Source organism: Cupressus sempervirens, chromosome 1 (assembly GCF_028749045.1).
Source record: "Cupressus sempervirens isolate cs-2001-9-10 chromosome 1, ASM2874904v1, whole genome shotgun sequence".
Lineage (NCBI taxonomy): Eukaryota > Viridiplantae > Streptophyta > Pinopsida > Cupressales > Cupressaceae > Cupressus > Cupressus sempervirens.
The window spans coordinates 494652645-494674014 of record NC_143118.1 but is presented as its reverse complement, the minus strand read 5'-3'; the positions used below and the strand labels follow the sequence as shown (position 1 = coordinate 494674014).

The 21370-nt window shown below is 37.1% G+C and overlaps 1 protein-coding gene across 7 annotated transcripts in view; it reads left to right on the top strand.

Annotated features, from left to right (window-relative positions):
- RAD51B (DNA repair (Rad51) family protein) overlaps positions 1-21370 on the top strand; it is a 198286-nt gene that overhangs the window by 88739 nt on the left and 88177 nt on the right. For all 7 annotated transcript variants that reach the window (XM_089828919.1, XM_089828899.1, XM_089828915.1 and 4 more), the window contains 4 exons: positions 4969-5049; positions 7551-7616; positions 7839-7936; positions 8023-8142. In XM_089828919.1, coding sequence (XP_089685045.1) covers positions 4969-5049; positions 7551-7616; positions 7839-7936; positions 8023-8142 — 365 coding nt within the window. The remainder of the gene's footprint in view (positions 1-4968; positions 5050-7550; positions 7617-7838; positions 7937-8022; positions 8143-21370) is intronic.

Here is a 21370-nt window from a genome sequence, read left to right as displayed (position 1 = left end):
GCAATTTTGGAACTTTGATTTGATGTTTATCTCTAGATGTTATAATATAGCTTTTATGCATCGGGACGATGCATTCTAAAGGGGGGAAGGATGACACGACCCCTCTAGGCTACCACTTACAAATCCTCATATGCTTATAGATAATTTGTTAAATATGACTTGTGATCTTATTATTGAGATTTATTTAATTTTTAATTTCTTAGAAGTGACTTCTTTAAATATTTCGTAAACATTTAAATGTGCTTATATGTATAGAATAAGTTATTTAAAATCTTCATAAATATTTAATGTGCTTGCTTTGAAGTAATTTGTATAAATGTTAGTGGGTTTCTTTTAGAAATGATTATTTAAATATTTTATGAATGATTTGGTTCTTAAAATATTTACTTTGACTTTTGTGGAAATGACATATTTAAATATTTCACAATTATTTAATTGAGATGATCTTTTGCTTCATAGAAGATATTTATTTGATTATCTGGCAATTATTAAATTTAGTTGATTTTCATTGTTTAATCATCTCGCAATTAGCTAGTGGAGAAGATTTTAATTTTTTTTTGTGATTATTTAAGTTAGTAATGTATTTTTGCTGTTCCTTCTTTGGGGTTATTTAAATTGTTTCGCAATGAAATTTATAATGCTTAATAGCATTATTTATAATTTCCTTATATGTCAAACATTATAAATATTTTGACTACAAATTGCGAACTAGGTGTTTTAATAACTATTAAATATAACTGTTAAGCAAATCAAATAAATATTAAGATAATAAAGGAAATGATCTTATAAAATATAGATACTAAATATAATTGTTAAATAATAAAGGAAACTAATTAATTAATTAAATAAACCATAAAGTTATTTCAAATGAATTATAATCATTAATGATTTAAAGGGACACACACACACATATATACATATACATATACATATACATATACATATACATATACATATACATATATATATAGACATACACATACACATACACATACACATACACATACACATATATATATATATATATATAGATGTATGCAATGATAACTATAAACAAAATAGACCCTTGTTTAAGTGATGAATAACAAAGTATTAAAATAAAATAAAATAATAAATACATATCCTAAGCAACTATATAACTTACGAGATAAAAGTTAAGCTGACGAATAATAAGTCCATAAATTTGGAATGGAATATTTTTCCTCCATTTTTCTTCATGCACACACATAGGATACGTGCCCGTGTTTGATAGGAGGAATGATGCAGGGAGAAACGTGGCCAAAGCTGGGCATGGCATTGACGTCTACAGCCAAGTGTGTTTGCCAGAATAGACCCAATCTGATATATGTGCGAATGTGATCAGATTTGGAAAAAAAGAGCATTCTGCAGCGGAAACCCTAAGTTATTGCCGACTAAGGAAAATATATAGAGATAAGCCATCATTTTTGGAGGATATTCATGGCGGAAGAGAGTAGAGGGCTGCCAGGAAAGAAAATAATAAGCAGCATCAGGTACCTCTGCTGCTAACCTTCTAGCCTTAACAGGAATGGCTTTTAGGTATGTTGGAACTTCATTTCTTATATTACTCTTTTATTTCTCTGCTGCAACTTATAATTGGGAACGCAATGTAATAAGTGTCAATATCAATGATGCTAGTTTATAGCTAAAGAGCATACTAACAATTCTGTATTTCAAATATCATGAGAAAGTATGATGTAATTTTTTAAATTTTTTACAAAGAAAAAGTTAAAGTAAATCCTAGGCACATTTCTTATCCTGAGCATTTTGCTTGGACATTTTGCTTAGATTACTCTAAGATTTATACTTCTCACCAGTAGGAAATGAAACAGTAATGAATTCTGATATAGATTTTCTTTTTTTCAGAATTCTGAGAATAATATAAACTACTTCTCTTCCTTCCAGCCTGTATAAAATCTGAAAATAAGAAGGATATAGTTTGCTCATTTTGAATTCAGTCTATGCTTTATTACTAGGAGGAATTTAGATATTCATATTTCAGCTTCTATAAAATCTGAATGTTCTGAATGCCATGGAATGATTGCTAACTGTTCGACAATATGCCTTACTGTTAAAATTGTTGGCTGGAGGTTAAAAAAAATTACTGTGCATATTTACACCATGTTTAGGGGATGAAAAGTGTTTAAGAAGGGACTGTGTGTCCTAGACCATTAATGTTATGAACCTTTTTGCTGAAAATGGCCTTGTGATAGTTCTTTTTTTTGTTTTATACTGAGGAAGGCTTTGAAAATAATTCTGTATAAATTTTCATGAAAAGTTCATAGAAATAGCAACCAACCTGTAAGAAAAGTTAGTTGATTTGAAAACTCCAGCAATTTTATTTATAAAGTTCCTCGTAAATACTATGATCGCAGACTGTATAGATATAGGACTGAATTTAGATAATACTTTATCAGTTAGAAAAAAATCTAGAAAATCTTTAAAATGTTTACGACAAACAAGACCTAGGTATAACAGCCCATATAGGATTTTAAATTACAAACTTAATATCCTGCTGTATAGAATCTCTTAGGAAAGAATGAAACAGTAATTTATTTTCAGACATTATAATTTTATATCGTTTCGACATATAACTAGTATCACACTGAATAGATAGACTATAATTTACCCCAAGTTTAACTTTTCCACTTGGTTCAAAGGAAATTATAATGTTCCACGTTTAGCTTAACAAAAGCTTTCAATCGTTAAACACTGGATAACTATTTACTAAAAATTGTGTGGAACTACGAGGTAAATTTTAGGCAAGAGCAAGCTTTGGAAATTATAATGGAGAGGAGTAGGGCATATGCGCACAGGCAAACTCTTCACACAACTAACTGTGTTCCAGAAACAAAAGCTTAGTTGTTAGGAAAGAGAGTATGGGTTACTACCCGATTTGCCCGAGTGGGTGTATGATGGTGAGGAGCTACTTGGAAACGAAATAAGCCCCAAAAGGGTCGTCTCCACTGTAGTTACATCAAACAAAAACTACATATTGTTAGCAAGTGCGCGTTCCATTGGTGTTTTGATCCCGTGGACACAGGTATGTACGCAGCCTAGAAGGTGAAGGATACCTCCAGAGCACAGATACCTTGGACATAGATCTTGTGGTTACTTCTCATTTAAGTGTAAAATTTTAATCTAATAAATACTCGAAGACAAAATTAAAGATTCTCAAGAAAATACCTATACTTGGTCGGATGCCCGAAAATCGAGAGGGGGTATAGAACTTAAGAAACTCTCGGTAGTCTAGCACTTGGCTATATGCCCGAAAACCAAGGGTGGGTGCAGATTTATGTTTAACCTTGCTCAGAACCTTGGCATAGTTGTAGGGTTGGCTGTGAAATTCTAGCAAGCGACCCTCGACCTAGATGGTCCCGAAGGGTGAAAAACTCTGATCAGAGTACATTGATATTCCTGTCCATACAAGAATCATTCGAATGGATGGAAGAGAACCATTTAAAACAATAGTTTATTTCTAATCCTTGCAAATTGAAGATGGTCCAATTGACCACTTTATTGCCCTAGATAGAAGAGCCCAGATGGATAAATAAGTTTTTGACTCATCTCCTAAATAATTAATAATTAAACAAAACAAATTATACAATAATTAAACAAAACAAATTATACAATAATTAAACAAAACAAATTATACAATAATTAAACAAAACAAATTATATATGATGTGATTCTTTGTTGAATTGTTATGATCATTCTTCTGGTAAACTTGTTATTCTTTCTAAGGATGGGTTTGTCCTTACAACTTAAGTGATAAAGTAACTTAAAAACATAACATAAAGTCAATTTATATTATATTTTTCAAAAGTGAATGTCATCATTAAAAATATAACATGATATTTTAAATCATGCAATTCCCCTAAGATATACCAAATAGAAGGGAAAACCAAAAGAAAGGGTTTGAGCAAAACCAAAAGACCAAAAACCAACAAACACACACTCAAAAATGAGAAAAAGGGCGTTGAAGGCTTTGAAAATCAAGCATAGGCTTAACAAATAGAAAAACTAAAAGGACTTAATGAAAGCCTTAGTAAAAGGACTCATTATATCAATTGGGGTTGATTGGTTGATCAATGTTAGCAAATTAAATAATGAATTGTCTCAGAGAAATGTGAAACTAAGTTGAAAAAGTTTTCTACTGTTACCTACATTTTATGATGACGAAATGCAGAACAACACTGGCAATGATAGAATCAAAGAGGGCTGAGATCTGATGGGGCTATGATGGCTGAGTTCTTGCAACTCCTTGTGTGCAGAATAGTTGCAAGAGTTCACTACTTTCTCAGATTCCAACAATCCCAGACCAATATTGTTCACATGAATTACCACTATTCTGTGAGTGGCTTGTATAGCTTTCCAGATTTATTTGATGTCTTATTGTTCTCTTATGGTTCCTTAAATGAGTTTAATGTTGTCTTCCTGAAGTTGTGAATTCCTGGACATGTTTGATGCAACCCCTACAAGATAGTCATTAATTTAGGCTGATCTTAATTTTCTGGGCTGTTTTAGGACTTGGATTGAAAATTTGGACGTGTATTGGTAAATACAATAAAACTTTAAGCATTGGACCATTCTTTCTGACACTGGGAATCTTTTTAAATCTGAGTCATTTTTTTGATTCATCATTTCTACTATGCCAGTTCACCTGCTGTTCTTATGTACTATTTATTTTTGGCACATACACTTGGTCAAAGAAATTGTTTTGATCCTTAAAACTCTGAGAGACTTATTTGGATTAGAGTCACTCTTTCTACCTTGGTGTCAAATAGTATGTCACAAGACTCTGAAGTTTCTTCTTTCCATTTTGACAGTTTGCAGTAAATAGAAGCATCAGTTAGTCAATGTTGTATAAAGTTGCTGATTATTTCTTTCTTCCTTGGTGTCAAAAAGTATGTCACAAGACTCTGAAGTTTCTTCTTTTCATTTTGACAGTTTGCGGCAAATAGAAGCATCAGTCAGTCAATGTTGTATAAAGTTGCTGATTATTGATAGTATGGCTGCACTTGTTTCAAGGTATGACTTCTCTTTTGGTTATCAGTTTTGGTCTGAGAACCAGGAATGGGGTTTGATGGTTTACATCACTTCATAGGAAATCTAAATACATGCAATTGTTTTTTTGATAGGTCATCAAGATAGGGATCAGAGTGCCTAACTGTAGATAAAGAATTTGAAATAAACTGTGTTCTTGCTTCCATATTAAGGTTGTTTTAAAACCAACAAACCAGAAGAGTTTCATGCGCAGAACCTTTTTTTCTCTTAATTTGGGGGCAGTAGAGGAATGGCTATTAATTTTTTATTTGAAAATTGAAACTAATATTTGAAAGATCAATTGCAAAATGCAAAAGAAGAAACAAGAAATTTCAATTATCAATTATTTAAACAATGTACATAAAAGAAACTGAAATTTATACAAACTTATACTGTTCTGTAACATGTTGCATTTGAGACAGCAAATTTAATGTCATCGCCCCTCTCTGCAAATTTCAGAGTGAAACTGAGCCTTACAATAAAAAACTTGGGAAACTGAAAATGCCGACAAATTTATATGAACAGAGTAAAAGTGATATTTTTGTTATTTTAAGTCAGCAAAAGGGGAAAACTTTGCTTTTCAATCATTGCAGCCCAAAAAGTTTCTTCCCATAGATTTTTAAAACAAGAGCAAGGTTTTAGTGCAACAGCCCTTTTGATGTCAAGGGTTACCTGACACATTTATATAAACAGGGAAAATATGTTGTTTTTGTTATTTCAAGTTAGCAAATGGGAAAACCCATCACTTTTTCATTTATTACAGCCCATGAATATAAAAAATGGAGCAGGGTTTGGATGCAACAACCTCTTGTGATGTCAAGAGTTACAGGGACCATTGTGCATGCCTTGTTCCTATTTTTATCTCATTTAAAAAGCTCCAAAAGCTTCAATCAGTTAATATCTTTTCCAAAATTGTGCCCTAATTTTTAAATACAAATTTTAATCTTTATAGTGCGCCTTAGTTTTGAAAAAAATCCAAATATGCAGTTTAAAATGAGGGAATATTGAAAAAACAAGTGTGAATAGATTAATAAGGGGAACACTTGCATTTTCTTTTGTCCCTTTCAGAACAAAATAAATGGAATAGCATGTACTGATGAGTCTTTTGTCAACTAAAAGGCAAAGCTCCCTCCAAAATAAAAGCTAAATTAAATCCCGTGACTGCTAAAAGTCTAAAGACCTTAAGTATTCTGCAATATGTTTAGTGATTTTTCACTATAATGACAGCAAATTTTTTGCGCTGGTCTATTTTTTTTTTTTTTTTTGTGAGATGCCAAGTGTTTTGAAGTCTTTGGAGGTTTTGATGTAATGATCTAAGAATACCTCTAGGACATTAACTAAGCAAATATGGATTAACATATTTAATGTTACAATTGTGACATGATTGTGTCACAATAACATTTCCAAGTATGCCATGCCATTGCACAAAACTTGACTGCACTGGCAGAAGACTTATCACGACTGTAAGATTTACCCCATCATGATGAACAAATGAGAATGAAGAGCTTTCCCTAAAACGATGGTAGGATCCTTAACTACCAACACCATCTCTCACAAACAAGCAAGACTGGAAGGAAAAATGATACATTTCCTAATCAAGGGAAATCCTACACATTATAATAACCTTAAGTTCATCCAAAGACACATTCCCATAACAAAAACAATAGACAGATGATGATCAAATCCCGAGGACACACAACTAAGTGAGAGTGATAATGAGACCCTAGATCTCACTCTAGTCCTGGAGAAAACTGATCGTTTTCACTCAATATATTTTGTGGTGTCTTTTTCTCATACTGAGATTTTTTTTGTGGAGTTCATCGATTATGGAGGAATAAAGCACTCTGCTCTCACAATTTGAAGAAAAACTCTGAAAATTTTGATGAAAAGGAAATTCTTTTTTAGAAAGAGCATTTGTAACTAAGCAAAATGAATTTTCTGATGTATTTATACCATTTTCTGCAGTCTCCTCCGAAATACCAATCCCATATGTTACTAGTGCCATTGCCATCTCCATTCTGATCCTTTCATTTCTCCAGGTTCTCAGTAACCAATTTTGGATTCATAGAATAATAAATGTAAGTCCATATGATTGTTTGCAGTAGTAAATCTGTCTGATTCATAAGACAAACTTTTCCAGTGTTATTACTGTCAATTGTGTTTATTTGTAGTCAAGGAAGCATGAGAGGATGTCAAAATCATGTAAATTTTTGTATGGTAATTTACGAAGATAAACTTCAGAGATTTTTAACATAAACTAGCTGAACTTTTCCACATCAACATGTTTTGGGGACTCATAATTTGTTTGAAATGTGTGTGTTCACAAGTTGAATGTTGTGAAAATGTTTGGGTCCTGAGATATACACACTTATTTGGAACAGATCATAATCCATAGTGGGTGACAGACTATAGTGTCCATTTCTAGTATGTTTTTGAAAATATGAGATGGGACATTTTTGCACTGGACTAAAGCCAGAATGCTGCAGCGAACAGGGGGAGGAACAGAGTTCTTCAAGACATGATACAGTAGGTCGTCAGGCATCCTTTTTAAAGTAAGTGACACACGCTAAGAAGTATTTCAAAAATGCACCTCTCAAGGTAAACTAGGTATTTTAAGTACTAAAATAAGTATTTATTAATCTGGGCTTTGAATTTTCATGTCAGTACCATCCTTCTGGACTTCTGCGGAGCTACACTAGATGACAATGTGACAACTTTAAATTCTTTCTTACCTTATCAGTATTTATCTTGTGATTTTTCCATGAGTTTTTCAGAGCTCTTGCAGAAGTTTCAAGGATACCTGTTGTGGTAACTAACCAAGTAAGACTGCAAAACACACAAGATGATCGGAGTTTTACTTTCCCATTTGAAGGTATAACTGTTAACTATTTTTTTTTTCTGTTTAAAATATGCAATTTTCATTTTTATGTAATTTATTTCATTTGTTTGAAGCATCAGCTAAGAAGAGGAGTGATCAGATTATAACATCCAAAAGCTTTGAGTCACACCTAACAGCAGCTTTAGGAACAAACTGGGCTCATGCTGTGAACATCCGCCTCATTTTTGAGTCTTATGCAGGTTAGACTGTCATAATTTTTGTTGAGAAATATAATGTTCCATGCAGCCCTTAAATATTTCCTTGGGCAATACTTTTGTACTTTGGTGCATTTGTTTACTAGATTTGTTATTGGAAACCTTGTTGAAGTGTTCAAGAGAAAAATTCAATGCAAAAAAATGGTGTATAGAAGCCACACTTAGAAGGTTTTGCCTTGTTCAGTTTTGGTTGAGCAGCAAAAAGCAATTCTGGTATGGCTTGTGTATGTAATGTTCTTGTGTAACTTCAATGCATATGGAAGTACCTTCAGTTTATGAGACCAATGAGTAGAGACACTTGTAATAACCCTCCTCAAATCTGCCCTCAAAAATGCTGATGAAAGCTGAAGGAATTTCATCAAACAATTCACATGCAAGGGACATATGACTTATATAGTATTTCAGCTAGCTTCAAATGACCTTTTTTACAATTTGCATCAATGAAAATCTTGTGCTAGAAGACTACAATGGACTACACAAATGACCTAATATGAGTGTGCTACTAATTTTGACAATATTCAGTGCATATATATGATCTAAGCATGAGAAATGAACACCTACAGGCAACTGGCATTTTTACAAACAATTGGTATGCAAACTAACTAGCTGATAAATAATGATATTAAATTGCTTAAATGACACCAGCAACTATTATCTTCTTAATTGCAATGAAAATTACAATGCTCATGAAATATGGCCAAGACTTTGGCATTTACATGGATTACAAAATGATAATGCTGGTATAATGCACACTTACAGTTGAAAGCTTATAACACCCTAAAAACAATACTAACAAAAGAACCTGGTTATAGATGGCTGAAATAATTTCCTTCTATGCTGCCTCTTCTGCTTTGCTTTTTTCGAACTGCTTTTTCGGACTGTTTTTTCGTACCCGCTTTTTCGGTTCCGCTTTTTGAATTGCTTTTACGGATTGCTTTTTCCGCCTGCTTTTTCGGTTCCGCTTTTTTCGGGCTGCTTTTTCGTATCTGCTTTTTTCAGACTGCTACCATATTGAATCTCAAGACCATATCTTTCAATGGTGTCAAGATTTCCAGCTTGAAGGGATTTCGTCCTTCAAACTATTGAGATATAATCTCTACAAAATTCTCCAATTTCTTTGATATTTTCAAGCCTCAATAAATGAGAGCTATCCTCTTCCTTTTAATCCCTTCCTCGCTCCACGCTTCCGTCTTGCCAATGTGGGATAATACATGACTTTTAATATTACTTCTTTTTTTCTTTTTACAAAGTCCATGTATGTACTCAAAAGGGGGACTCCCTCGACCATGGACATCCTCAGATCACCAGACACCAAGGTCAGTGACTGTACAAAATCTGGTAAAGACTGAAGTCGTTCGAACTCCACGGTCACCTCAGCTAAATGAAACTGTCTATAATAACCCTCCTCAAATCTGCCCTCAAAAATGCTGATGAAAGCTCAAAGAATTTCATCAAACAATTCACATACAAGGGACGTATGACTGATATAGTATTTCAGCTAGCTTCAAATTACCTTTTTACAATTTGCATCAATGAAAATCTTGTGCTAAAAGACTACGATGGACTACACAAATGACCTAACATGAGTGTGCTACTAATTTTGACAATATTCAGTGCATATATATGATCTAAGCATGAGAAATGAACACCTACAACCAACTGACATTTTTACAAACAGTTGGTATGCAAACTAACTAGTTGATAAATAATGATATTGTATTGCTTAAATGACACCAGTAACTATTATCTTATTAATTTGCAATGAAATTTCTAATACAATGCTCATGAAATATGGCCAAGACTTTGGCATTTACATGGATTACAAAATGACAATGCTGGTATAATGCACACTTACAGCTGAAAGCTTATAACACCCTAAAAAGCAATACTAACAAAAGAACCTGGTTGTAGATGGCTGTAATAATTTCCTTCAATGCTGCCCCTTCTACTTTGCTTTTTCGATTTTTTTTTCGGCCTGCTTTTTTTCGGTTCTGCTTTTTCGGACTGTTTTTTCGTACCCGCTTTTTCCGCTTGCTTTTTCGGTTCCGCTTTTTTTCGGACTGCTTTTTCATACCCATTTTATCAGCCTGCTTTTTCGGTTCCGCTTTTTCAGAGTGCTACTATGTTGAATCTCAAGACCATATCTTTCAATGGCGTCAAGATTTTCAGCTTCAAGGGATTTCGTCCTTCAAACTATTGATATATAATCTTCAGAAATTTCTCCAATTTCTTTGATATTTCCAAGCCTGCTTAAAAGAAGCTCTTCCATTTCTTTTATAGTGTTCTCACAAGGGCTCCATCCTTCGTTTTCTCAATGTGGGATAAAACATCACTCTCTTTTATGTAACTTATGTCTCCAATGTGTTATAAAATAAAGGGGACTCTTTTAATTTAAGTATTTCTCACAAACTATAGTCTATGCATTAATAAAGTTAAATATTTAAATTTAACTTTATAAAATAGCATTATCAATGCATAACAAATTTTATCAATGATAAATAAGTCTTCTTGCCGATTTTAAACAATTACCATCGACATACCGCTGCCACTGGATGTCCGACCATATCCAAGATGACTTACTATAAATAGTAAGTATGCCCAAAGTTGCGTCAAAACCTCTCAGAAAGACCTGCAACTGAAACTATCTAGGCCAAATGGCCTCTAAGTCCCTTTAATGTCCTGGTTAGCCTACGGGACCGTGGGAAAATAGGCTAATGACAACATCATGCTATGAATGCTAAAAATGGGACATTACAGTCCGCCCTTCCCAAAATTGCTTGTCCCCAAGCAATGGTCGAACAACAACCCAATCAATCCACCTGGATCCCAAATGTAGTCATGAACTATACTGCCGTCAGTCAACATAGGCTCCTGCAACAACTTCTGAAAATTAACTAAGAGGAATCCATAATCAAATTGACAATTACAGCTCAACCAAACTCCAAAATCAGAACTGCCACAGTCAGAAACCCACGAGACACAAACTCTTAGAACATCAGAACCCAAGTAAAGTGGACAAATCAAGCTGCCAACACAGTAAATACCATCAACGCATCCCACTGGTCTATACAGAATGTATAATCCAACTTTGCAACAATGGTGAACGCTCCCAAATGAAACTGCTCCAAGTATGGAGAATCCACACACTGCACAAATCCTGCAGTCAACACAACTCTGCAGATCACCGACCACTGTCTCATAGCCATAACTCCCATGCACCGTTGATAGTGAAAAGACATCACAAGATGAACAACAAGAAATGGAACTCGAACCAAATTTGCCTGCCATCAACTCCTCAACACAAGGATCAAATGCTAACTGATGTACATACCTTGCAGTATATTGCTGATAAAAAGAACCAACCTCAGTCAACAGCTCACCATGAACAAGTGATACAACCCACTGTGATTGATCACCAGTTAAGTCAGGAGATGTCATAGCCAAAGGCGTAGAATCAATAATAACAACCGCTGAAGCATCACTCCCAAACTCCTGCTCTAAGTCATGTATTATCAAGCTGTCAACCGCAGAACCTATCGCCATGTTATGCCCATCACAGCTCTCATCTTGTGGCGTCAAACTATCCCATAACTGAGGACAGGCACTAGGAATCAAAGTATATCTCTGTACCATCATCTCATCAACATGGTCATCAAAGGTAAATTGATGAGAATACCTCACAGTGTAATGCCGATAGAATGTGCCAATCTTAGTCAGTGGCTCAGATTGCAACCCAGAGGAAACTAATTGCAATCGATCACTAACCAAGCTAGAACTGACTACTACCTCCGAAGATATCGCCAAGGGAGTAGTATCACTAGCAGGAACCATGCCAATTTCTGGCTCACCAATATCACACATGATCTTTGATACAACATCTCTAGTCTCCATGCCATCAGTACTAGAGGCCACCACCATGTCAGGCATACAACAACAATCTGCTGCAGCACCCAACTCAACTGATCCTAACTCTAGTGGGAACGAATCCGATATGCCAATGTTAGTATCAAGGATGGATGCATTCCCATCTCCACTGTCTTTGACAATCTCGACCATGGACATCCTCGGATCACCAGACACCATAGCTTGTGACTGTATAGAATCTGGTAAAGACTGCAGTCACTCTAACTCCATGGTCACCTTAGCCAAATGAAATTGCGACTCTTCGAAAGCCAACTGTGTACTCTCAAGAATCTCAGAAGTCATCTCGAGCTGTTGAGTAAGCTCACTCACCTCATCTTCCTTGGCCAATAATGCTTCATATGCTGTACTCCCCCACTCCATAAGATAATCTCTGTCGGCTACCAACTGCATATAATTCTGTCTCAAAATCCGAATAGCCTCCCATAAAGAGTGGATCTTTGTCAAGGAAAGATAATTGCCGCCCTGCTCATCACTAGTAGGAGAACCCCATCCATAAACTGCTAACAACTGGCAAGCAGCATCAAAATGTTCGCACGCAATAGCAATGTCTCGCTTGCCAACTCTCAGCTGACTAGACACATGATTGTGCCGATTGGTCGAACTCCTATACTCTATCCCTGGTACACTGTCCAAAGGAGCAACCTCAGAATAGCTATCATCTGTAATACTCAGATCCTGGGACTATCCTGTAAGCTCTGTCATCTCTGAGAAATCATCAACATGTGACCTGACTGTAAAAGGAAACTGAGTCCCTGCTATATGCGCTAACTCCTGAACTGAGCTCACCTCAAGACAAAGCTCGTCCACATGTCTCTCAAAATCCTAGAGAGCCAACTGAATACACACCAAGGAATTCCGAGTATCCTCCAGCTCATGAGAAAGCCGGTCAACCTCCTCCTCCTTGTTCTTCAATGCATCTAAACAGATCCCTGCAAGATTAAGGAGATGATCGCGATCTGAAAGTAGGTGTATGTAACTTACCTTCATTGCCTCCATGCCTTCCTTGATCTACTATAAGTCATCACAAGAAGAACCTGTTGTGACTCCTTTTTGTCTCTCCTACAGTTGAATCATCCAAATGTGATTCTCAATCAATCCATGCATCTTGTCATGATGAGATAAAGCCGCGACAATATCCTTGTCCCCTATCTTCAGCTGGCTTGCCAAACCAAGTGAAGAGCTACTAGCCTGTATCTCATGCGAAGAAGCATCCAACTGTGCTTGATACTCATTTTTTGCAAAGTCCTGAATGCTCACTTTTTGATCAACTGTACTATCCTCAAACATGACAGTATCCTCAACTACTTTAACTTCATCCAGCCCAACTGTACTAGAATCACTATTTGTGTCAATCACGCAATCCGGTGTGCCTATGATATCACCTTCTGATGCAACTGGCTCAACCTGCACAACATCTGAAACCCCTTCTACCTGTGAAGATGATGCAAATAAACCATTACCTGATGATGTGCTAATGTCGCCCTGTATTGAATCAACATTAAACTCCTCATACAAATTTCTGCCTATCATAGGGAAGGTACGATCCTTAGGCCTATCAAAACGTTCAATCAATCTCTCCTTAAACTCCACATAGGAGGTAATGTGTGCATGACCCATAGTGACCATACCATGATGCCACCACTCGTGTGCTAACCCATTCAGGTGAATTGCTGCATACTTAATAGCTTCTTCCTCAGGCATAGGGTTCATTTGAAAATATGTGTCAAGCTTTTGAACCCAAGCTCTTGCTGTAGACTTCCTCGAGCCATCATAATATGGTAACTGAAGTTTCCCTACTCTCTTCCATAGCTCATAGCTCTGGTTCTTGTCATGTCCACGTGGCATATGTTTCATCCGCACATCTATATACTCCCTAAAGGTAATTGCAGCTATAAAATCTGGACCTCCGGCTTCTCAATCTCTCCTCAGCTGGTCCTGTATATTAGTGATCTGGGGCTCTGGTACGGGCTGCTCTGGAGCTCTAGGAGGAAATGTTGGAACCATGGGCCTCGAACTCACTGTCCTAGTTTGCTGGGGTGCATGACCGAAATTGTTCTCAACTTGTTTGCCTCCATTATGTGCCCCATCCTGATTATTACCATTCTGATTATTTTCGCCAACCACATTAGCATTCAACCCCATTTGATGAGCCATCATTTGCATCATAAACTCAAATCTTTGACTCTGTTCCTGTGCTCTTTGCTCTGTTGATCGCTGTCCCTGTGCTAAGGTGTCTAATAATTGTAAGAATCTTTCCTTTCCCTGATCTGGACCGGCATTCATTTTGTCAAACTTTTTTCTCTCTATCTGGCTAATCCAAATTCCCAATAAGACCTCCATAGGATGGTAGGAAACTGCTCTGATACCATTGTAATAACCCCACTAGGTTATAACTTCTTCAAACACCAAAAATTTTTATATTTCAGTTGTTTGACATTCCGTCAAACACTTTGCAAGCAAGCTCTGATACCACTGTAATAACCCTTCTCAAATCTGCCCTCAAAAATGCTGATGAAAGCTCAAGGAATTTCATCAAACAATTCACATGCAAGGGACGTATGACTGATATAGTATTTCAGCTAGCTTCAAATGACCTTTTTACAATTTGCATCAATGAAAATCTTGTGCTAGAAGACTACGATGGACTACACAAATGACCTAACATGAGTGTGCTACTAATTTTGACAATATTCAGTGCATATATATGATCTAAGCATGAGAAATGAACACCTACAACCAACTGGGATTTTTACAAACAGTTGGTATGCAAACTAACTAGCTGATAAATAATGATATTGTATTGCTTAAATGACACCAGCAACTATTATCTTATTAATTTGCAATGAAATTTCTAATACAATGCTCATGAAATATGGCCAAGACTTTGGCATTTACATGGATTACAAAATGACAATGCTGGTATAATGCACACTTACAGCTGAAAGCTTATAACACCCTGAAAAGCAATACTAACAAAAGAACCTGGTTGTAGATGGCTGTAATAATTTCCTTCAATGCTACCCCTTCTACTTTGCTTTTCCGATTTGCTTTTTCGGCCTGCTTTTTTTCGATTCTACTTTTTCAGACTTTTTTTTGTACCCGCTTTTTCCACCTACTTTTTCGGTTCTGCTTTTTTCGGACTGCTTTTTCGTACCTGCTTTTTCAGCCTGCTTTTTCGGTTCCGCTTTTTTGGACTGTACTATGTTGAATCTCAAGACCATATCTTTCAATGGCGTCAAGATTTTCAGCTTGAAGGGATTTTGTCCTTCAAACTATTGAGATATAATCTCCAAAAAATTCTCCAATTTCTTTGATATTTCCAAGCCTACTTAAAAGAAGCTCTTCCATTTCTTTTATAGTGTTCTCACAAGGGCTCCATCCTTCGATTTCTCAATGTGGGATAAAACATCACTCCCTTTTATGTAACTTATCTCTCTAATGTGTTATAAAATAAAGGGGACTCTTTTAATTTAAGTATTTTCCACAAACTATAGTCTATGCATTAATAAAGTTAAATATTTAAATTTAACTTTATAAAATAGCATTATCAATGCATAACAAATCTTATCAATGATAAATAAGTCTTCTTGCCGATTTTAAACAATTACCATCGACATACCGCTGCCACTGGATGTCCGACCATATCCAAGATGACTTACTATAAATAGTAAGTATGCCCAAAGTTGCCCCCAAATCCCTCAAAAAGACCTGCAACTGATCTGCCCTAAAAAATGCTGATGAAAGCTCAAGGAATTTCATCAAACAATTCACATGCAAGGGACGTATGACTGATATAGTATTTCAGCTAGCTTCAAATGACCTTTTTACAATTTTCATCAATGAAAATCTTGTGCTAGAAGATTACAATGGACTACACAAATGACCTAACATGAGTGTGCTACTAATTTTGACAATATTCAGTGCATATATATGATCTAAGCATGAGAAATGAACACCTACAACCAACTGACATTTTTACAAACAGTTGGTATGCAAACTAACTAGCTCATAAATAATGATATTAAATTGCTTAAATGACACCAGCAACTATTATCTTCTTAATTGCAATGAAAATTACAATGCTCATGAAATATGACCAAGACTTTGGTATTTACATGGATTACAAAATGATAATGATGGTATAATGCACACTTATAGCTGAAAGCTTATAACACCCTAAAAACAATACTAACAAAAGAACTTGGTTGTAGATGGCTGAAATAATTTCCTTCTATGCTGCCCCTTCTGCTTTGCTTTTTTCAAATTGCTTTTTTGGCTTGCTTTTTCGTACCCGCTTTTTCAGCCTGCTTTTTTGGTTCCGCTTTTTGAATTGCTTTTACGGATTGCTTTTTCCGCCTGCTTTTTCGGTTCCGCTTTTTTAGGGCTGTTTTTTCGTATCTGCTTTTTTCAGACTGCTAGCATATTGAATCTCAAGACCATATCTTTCAATGGCGTCAAGATTTCCAGCTTGAAGGGATTTCGTCCTTCAAACTATTGAGATATAATCTCCAGAAAATTCTCCAATTTCTTTGATATTTCCAAGCCTCAATAAATGAGAGCTATCTTTTTCCTTTTAATCCCTTCCTCACTTGCTCCACGCTTCCGTCTTGCCAATGTGGGATAATACATGACTTTTAATATTGCTTCTTTTTTTCTTTTTACAAAGTCCATGTATGTACTCAAAAGGGGGACTCTTGATTTTTATAAAGTGACTTTATGAAACATTATAATATTTAATTTAAATAGTCACTTTACCGTTGTAACTTCAAACATTAAAATAATATACCAAATAAACTCGAAATCCCACATATAATAGCTCATTAGAAAGAGCCCAACAAAACGCATCTCATCCTATCACTGAAAATTGAAGGCATTGCATCCCCCTATTGGCTTACTAAAAATAGTAAGTCTTCCTGACAACCCAACAAACGAACTCCGTTTGGCCTGTAATTAAATTTGACTAGGCCAAATAACCTTAGGATCCCTTTTGAAGTCCTGGTTAGCCCTCAGGACTATACAAGAATGGGCTAACGACAACATACCTCCAAACTGGCTAAGTGGGGGACATTACAGTCCGCCCCTCTTGAAATTGCTTGTCCCCAAGCAATCTCAACTTAGGATGCTGAATAATCTCCTCTGCCTCCCATGTCGCATCCTCAACTGGTAGGTTCCTCCACTTTACTAGGTACTCCCTGATAGTCCGCCTGGGAAGCACCCTCCCCCTGGAGTCAAGTATAGCCTCAGGAATCAAGATAAGTTTTCCCTCATCATCGAGAGGTTGGAATACTACTGAAGGCACCACATTATGCCCCAATGCCTTTTTAAGGCGTGACACATGGAACACGTTATGTACTTTACTGTCTGCAGGCAACTCCAACTCATAAGCTACCTCACCCACTCTCTTGATTACTTTGAATGGTCCATAGTAGCGTGGTTTCAATTTCTTTGCTCCACTCCTTTTGAGAGAGGACTGTCTATACGGCTGTAACATGAGGTACACCATGTCTCCTACCTCGAAAGATCTCTCAACCCTGTGCTGATCAGCATATTGCTTCTGGTGATTTTGTGCCCTTTGCAAATTTTCCTTCAAGGATCGCATAATGTCTTGACACTCCTGCAATATATCCTTGGCCTTAAGCACCCTACTGTCCCCAAATAACAAATCCAGAAAATTAGGAGCATCATACCCGTACAGTGCCATGAAAGGGGACATTTGAATAGAGATATGGAAAGAGGTATTATAGTAGTACTCCCCTAGATGCAACCACTTCACCCAAGCCTTCTGCTCTCCTACAATGTAGTTTCGAAGGTACCCCTCAACCCATTTATTCACTATCTCTGTCTGCCCATTAGTTTGGGGGTGGTAACTGGTACTCGGAGTTAGCTCTGTTCCACACAACCTGAACAACTCCTGCCAAAAGTGGCTCATAAACCTACTATCCCTATCGCTGACTATGTTCCGTGACATCCCATGTAATCTAAATACCTCTCGAAAGAATAGCTCTGTTGTCTGTACTGCTGAATATGTGGACGAAATCGCAAAGAAATGTGCAAATTTCGTCAATCTGTCTACCACAACAAAAATACAATCCCGACCCTGTACCTTGGGGAGGCTTGTGATGAAATCCATGGAAATGCTATCCCACTTCTTCTTTGGTATGCGTAGGGGCTGTAGTAAACCACCTGGAAAGGAATGTTCCTGTTTGTTCTGCTGACATACTGGGCACTTGCTAACAAACTGAAGCACCTTTGTTTTGAGTCCTTTCCAAGTGAAGAGCTCTCTCACCTGCCGATATGTTTTAAAGAATCCGGGATGTCCTGCCAATGGTGAATCATGAAATGCCCTTAGAATCTTCTGCTTCATAGCAGACCTGGGTACTAAATAAATCCTTTCCTTGTAGATGATCAAATCATTTACAATAGTGTATCGACTATCCTGAATAGTTCCTTCAATAACACTAGATGCCCAACTATCCTTGGCATACTCTGCCATTATCAACTCTCTCCAATCGTCCATGACTATCCCAACAACAAGCAAATGAGGCCTTCTGGATAAAGCATCTGTGACGATATTTTTCTTCCCTTTGACATAGATGATGTCAAAATCATAAGCCTGTAACTTACTCACCCATTTCTGTTGCCTGTCATTGAGATCCTTTTGTCCAAGGAAATGTTTCAAGCTGTTATGATCTGTTTTTACTGTGAATCGGCTCCCTGCTAAGTATTGCCTGAACTTAGCTAGCGCATGCATGATTGCTAGCATTTCTTTGTCATAGATGCTGTAAGTTCTCTCAACACCTCGTAATTTCCTGCTCTCATATGCGATGGGATGTTTGTCTTGCATGAGGACAGCTCCTATGCCCTCTCTTGAGGCATCACACTGCAGCTCAAAAGGCCTGGTGAAATCTGGAATGGCTAAAACAGGGCATGTACTCATCAGCTCCTTGAAACTGTCAAAACAATCCTGAGCCTTCTCTGACCACTTGAAACTGTCTCTCCATGTCAAATTTGTAAGTGGTGCTGCTATCTGTGAAAATCCCTTCACAAATCTGCGGTAGAACCCGCAAAGCCCAAGAAATCCCTTGAGTTGTGAAATATTTCTCGGCGGTGGCCAATCCAGAATGGCCCTGATCTTGTCTAGGTCAACCTGAACACTTCCTGCACTAATAATATGCCCTAGATAGAGCAACTCTGTCATCCCGAACTCGCATTTGCTCATCTTGGCATATAATGACTCCCTCTCTAGAATGTTGAGCACTGCATCAATATGCTTCAAATGTTCCTCCCAAGTACGGCTGTATATCAGTATATCATAAAAAAAAAATCAACACAAACTTCCTCAATTGATCTTTGAATACTCTATTCATACAGGACTGGAAAGTGGCGGGGGCATTAGTCAACCCAAGGGGCATGACTAAGAACTCAAAATGTCCATAGTGGCATCTAAAAGCTGTCTTCTCCACATCCACCTCTCTAACCCGTATTTGGTGGTAGCCGGATCTCAAATCAATCTTAGAGAAGTAGCAGGCACCGTGCAATTCATCAATAAGCTCATCGATGCGCGGAATAGGGTATCGGTTCTTGATTGTCTTCTTGTTTAGTTCCCTATAATCAATGCACATCCTCATTGTACCATCCTTCTTCTTCAACAATACTACTGAAGAAGCGAAAGGACTCTTGCTTGGTCGTATGTGCCCCATGTCAATCAACTCCTTGATTGCCTTTTCTATTTCATCTTTATATCTCTTTGGATGGCGGTAGGGTGTGATGATGACTGACTTAGCCCCTTCCTCTAACTCAATAACATGCTCGATTCCCCTATCCGGGGGTCTCCCTGGAGGTATCTCACCAAACACCTTAGTATGTTTGGTTATTATTTTTTGTACATCAGGGGGATACTCCTGTTTATGTTGCTCTGTCACCTCAGGCATTACTCTGAACTCTGCTGTCCACTGCACCTGGTCGTGTCTGAAGAAACTTTGCATCCGCTTGAGTGACATCACTCGTAGTCTCCCATCTGACAAACCTCTGAGTACTATCTTCTTACCATTTGCCTCAAACCTCATTTCCATTTTCTGGAGGTTAAATGTAAACTCTTCTAGAGATTTCATCCAATTCATCCCAAGCACCATATCCTGATCACCAATGTTGACAACAAAGAAATCTCCCACCATGTCATAATCTCCCAAACGAAGCTGCAAGTTGGAGATTTTCTTGGTACAGTCGATTTTGAAGCCGTCGGCAACCATCACTTTAAATCCCCTATGCTCTTCTGTATGTAGCCCTCTGCGTGTCACAAACCTTTCATCATTGAAGTTATGTGTTGCTCCTGTATCAATGAGTGCCACAAATCTTTGTCCATCCAAAGTTCCCCTAACTCTGAAAGTGACAGCCTCCTGTATACTGGACAATTGAGCTATCGTGCTATCACTGTGTGCTTCCTCATGTGAAGAATTATCATCTCCATCTGATTCTGATGACTGCTTTGAATCTCCATCCACTGACTCTTCGGCTGAAAAGTACTCCATCTGCTTGGCTTTTGCTTTCAATGGACACTTATGTGACAAATCCCAAGGCTCCCTGCAATGAAAACAAAGCTTCTTCTTCCTGAGATCATTAAGTGTCTCATTGTCCAACCTCTTACTTTCCTCCTTATGTGGCTGACCCTCTCTAAGAAAAGGTTTATTGTCCTTATCTTTCCTCGAAGGGAAACTCTTTGCCTGGAATTTATTTTTAGAAGCTGAAGAGGAATCCATGTCACGATCTTTCTTAATGGCTTCCTGCAAAGTGGGAGGGTTGAGAGCTTTAATCCACCCTCTCAACGGATCAGCTAACCCATCCATAAATAGAACCAGTATCCTCCATTCAGATACATCTGTTACTAACACTGCAAGTTTCTGGAATTCTGAAATGTATGTTTCCAATGATCCCCATTGTTTAAGCTGAGCTAACTCCTTGAAATGTAGTTCTGGATCCTTCCTATCAAAATGTTCAATCAGTCTCTCCGTAAATTCCACATATGAGGTAATGTGTGCATGACCCATAGTGACTATACCATGATGCCACCACTCGTGTGCTAACCCATCCAGATGAATTGCTGCATACTTAATAGCTTCTTCCTCAGGCATAGGGTTCAATTGAAAGTATGTATCAAGCTTTTGAACCCAAGCTCTTGCTGTAGACTTCCCCGAGCCATCATAATATGGTAACTGAAGTTTACCTACTTTCTTCTGTAGCTCATAGCTCTGGTTCCTGTCATGTCCACGTGGCATATGTTTCATCCGCACAT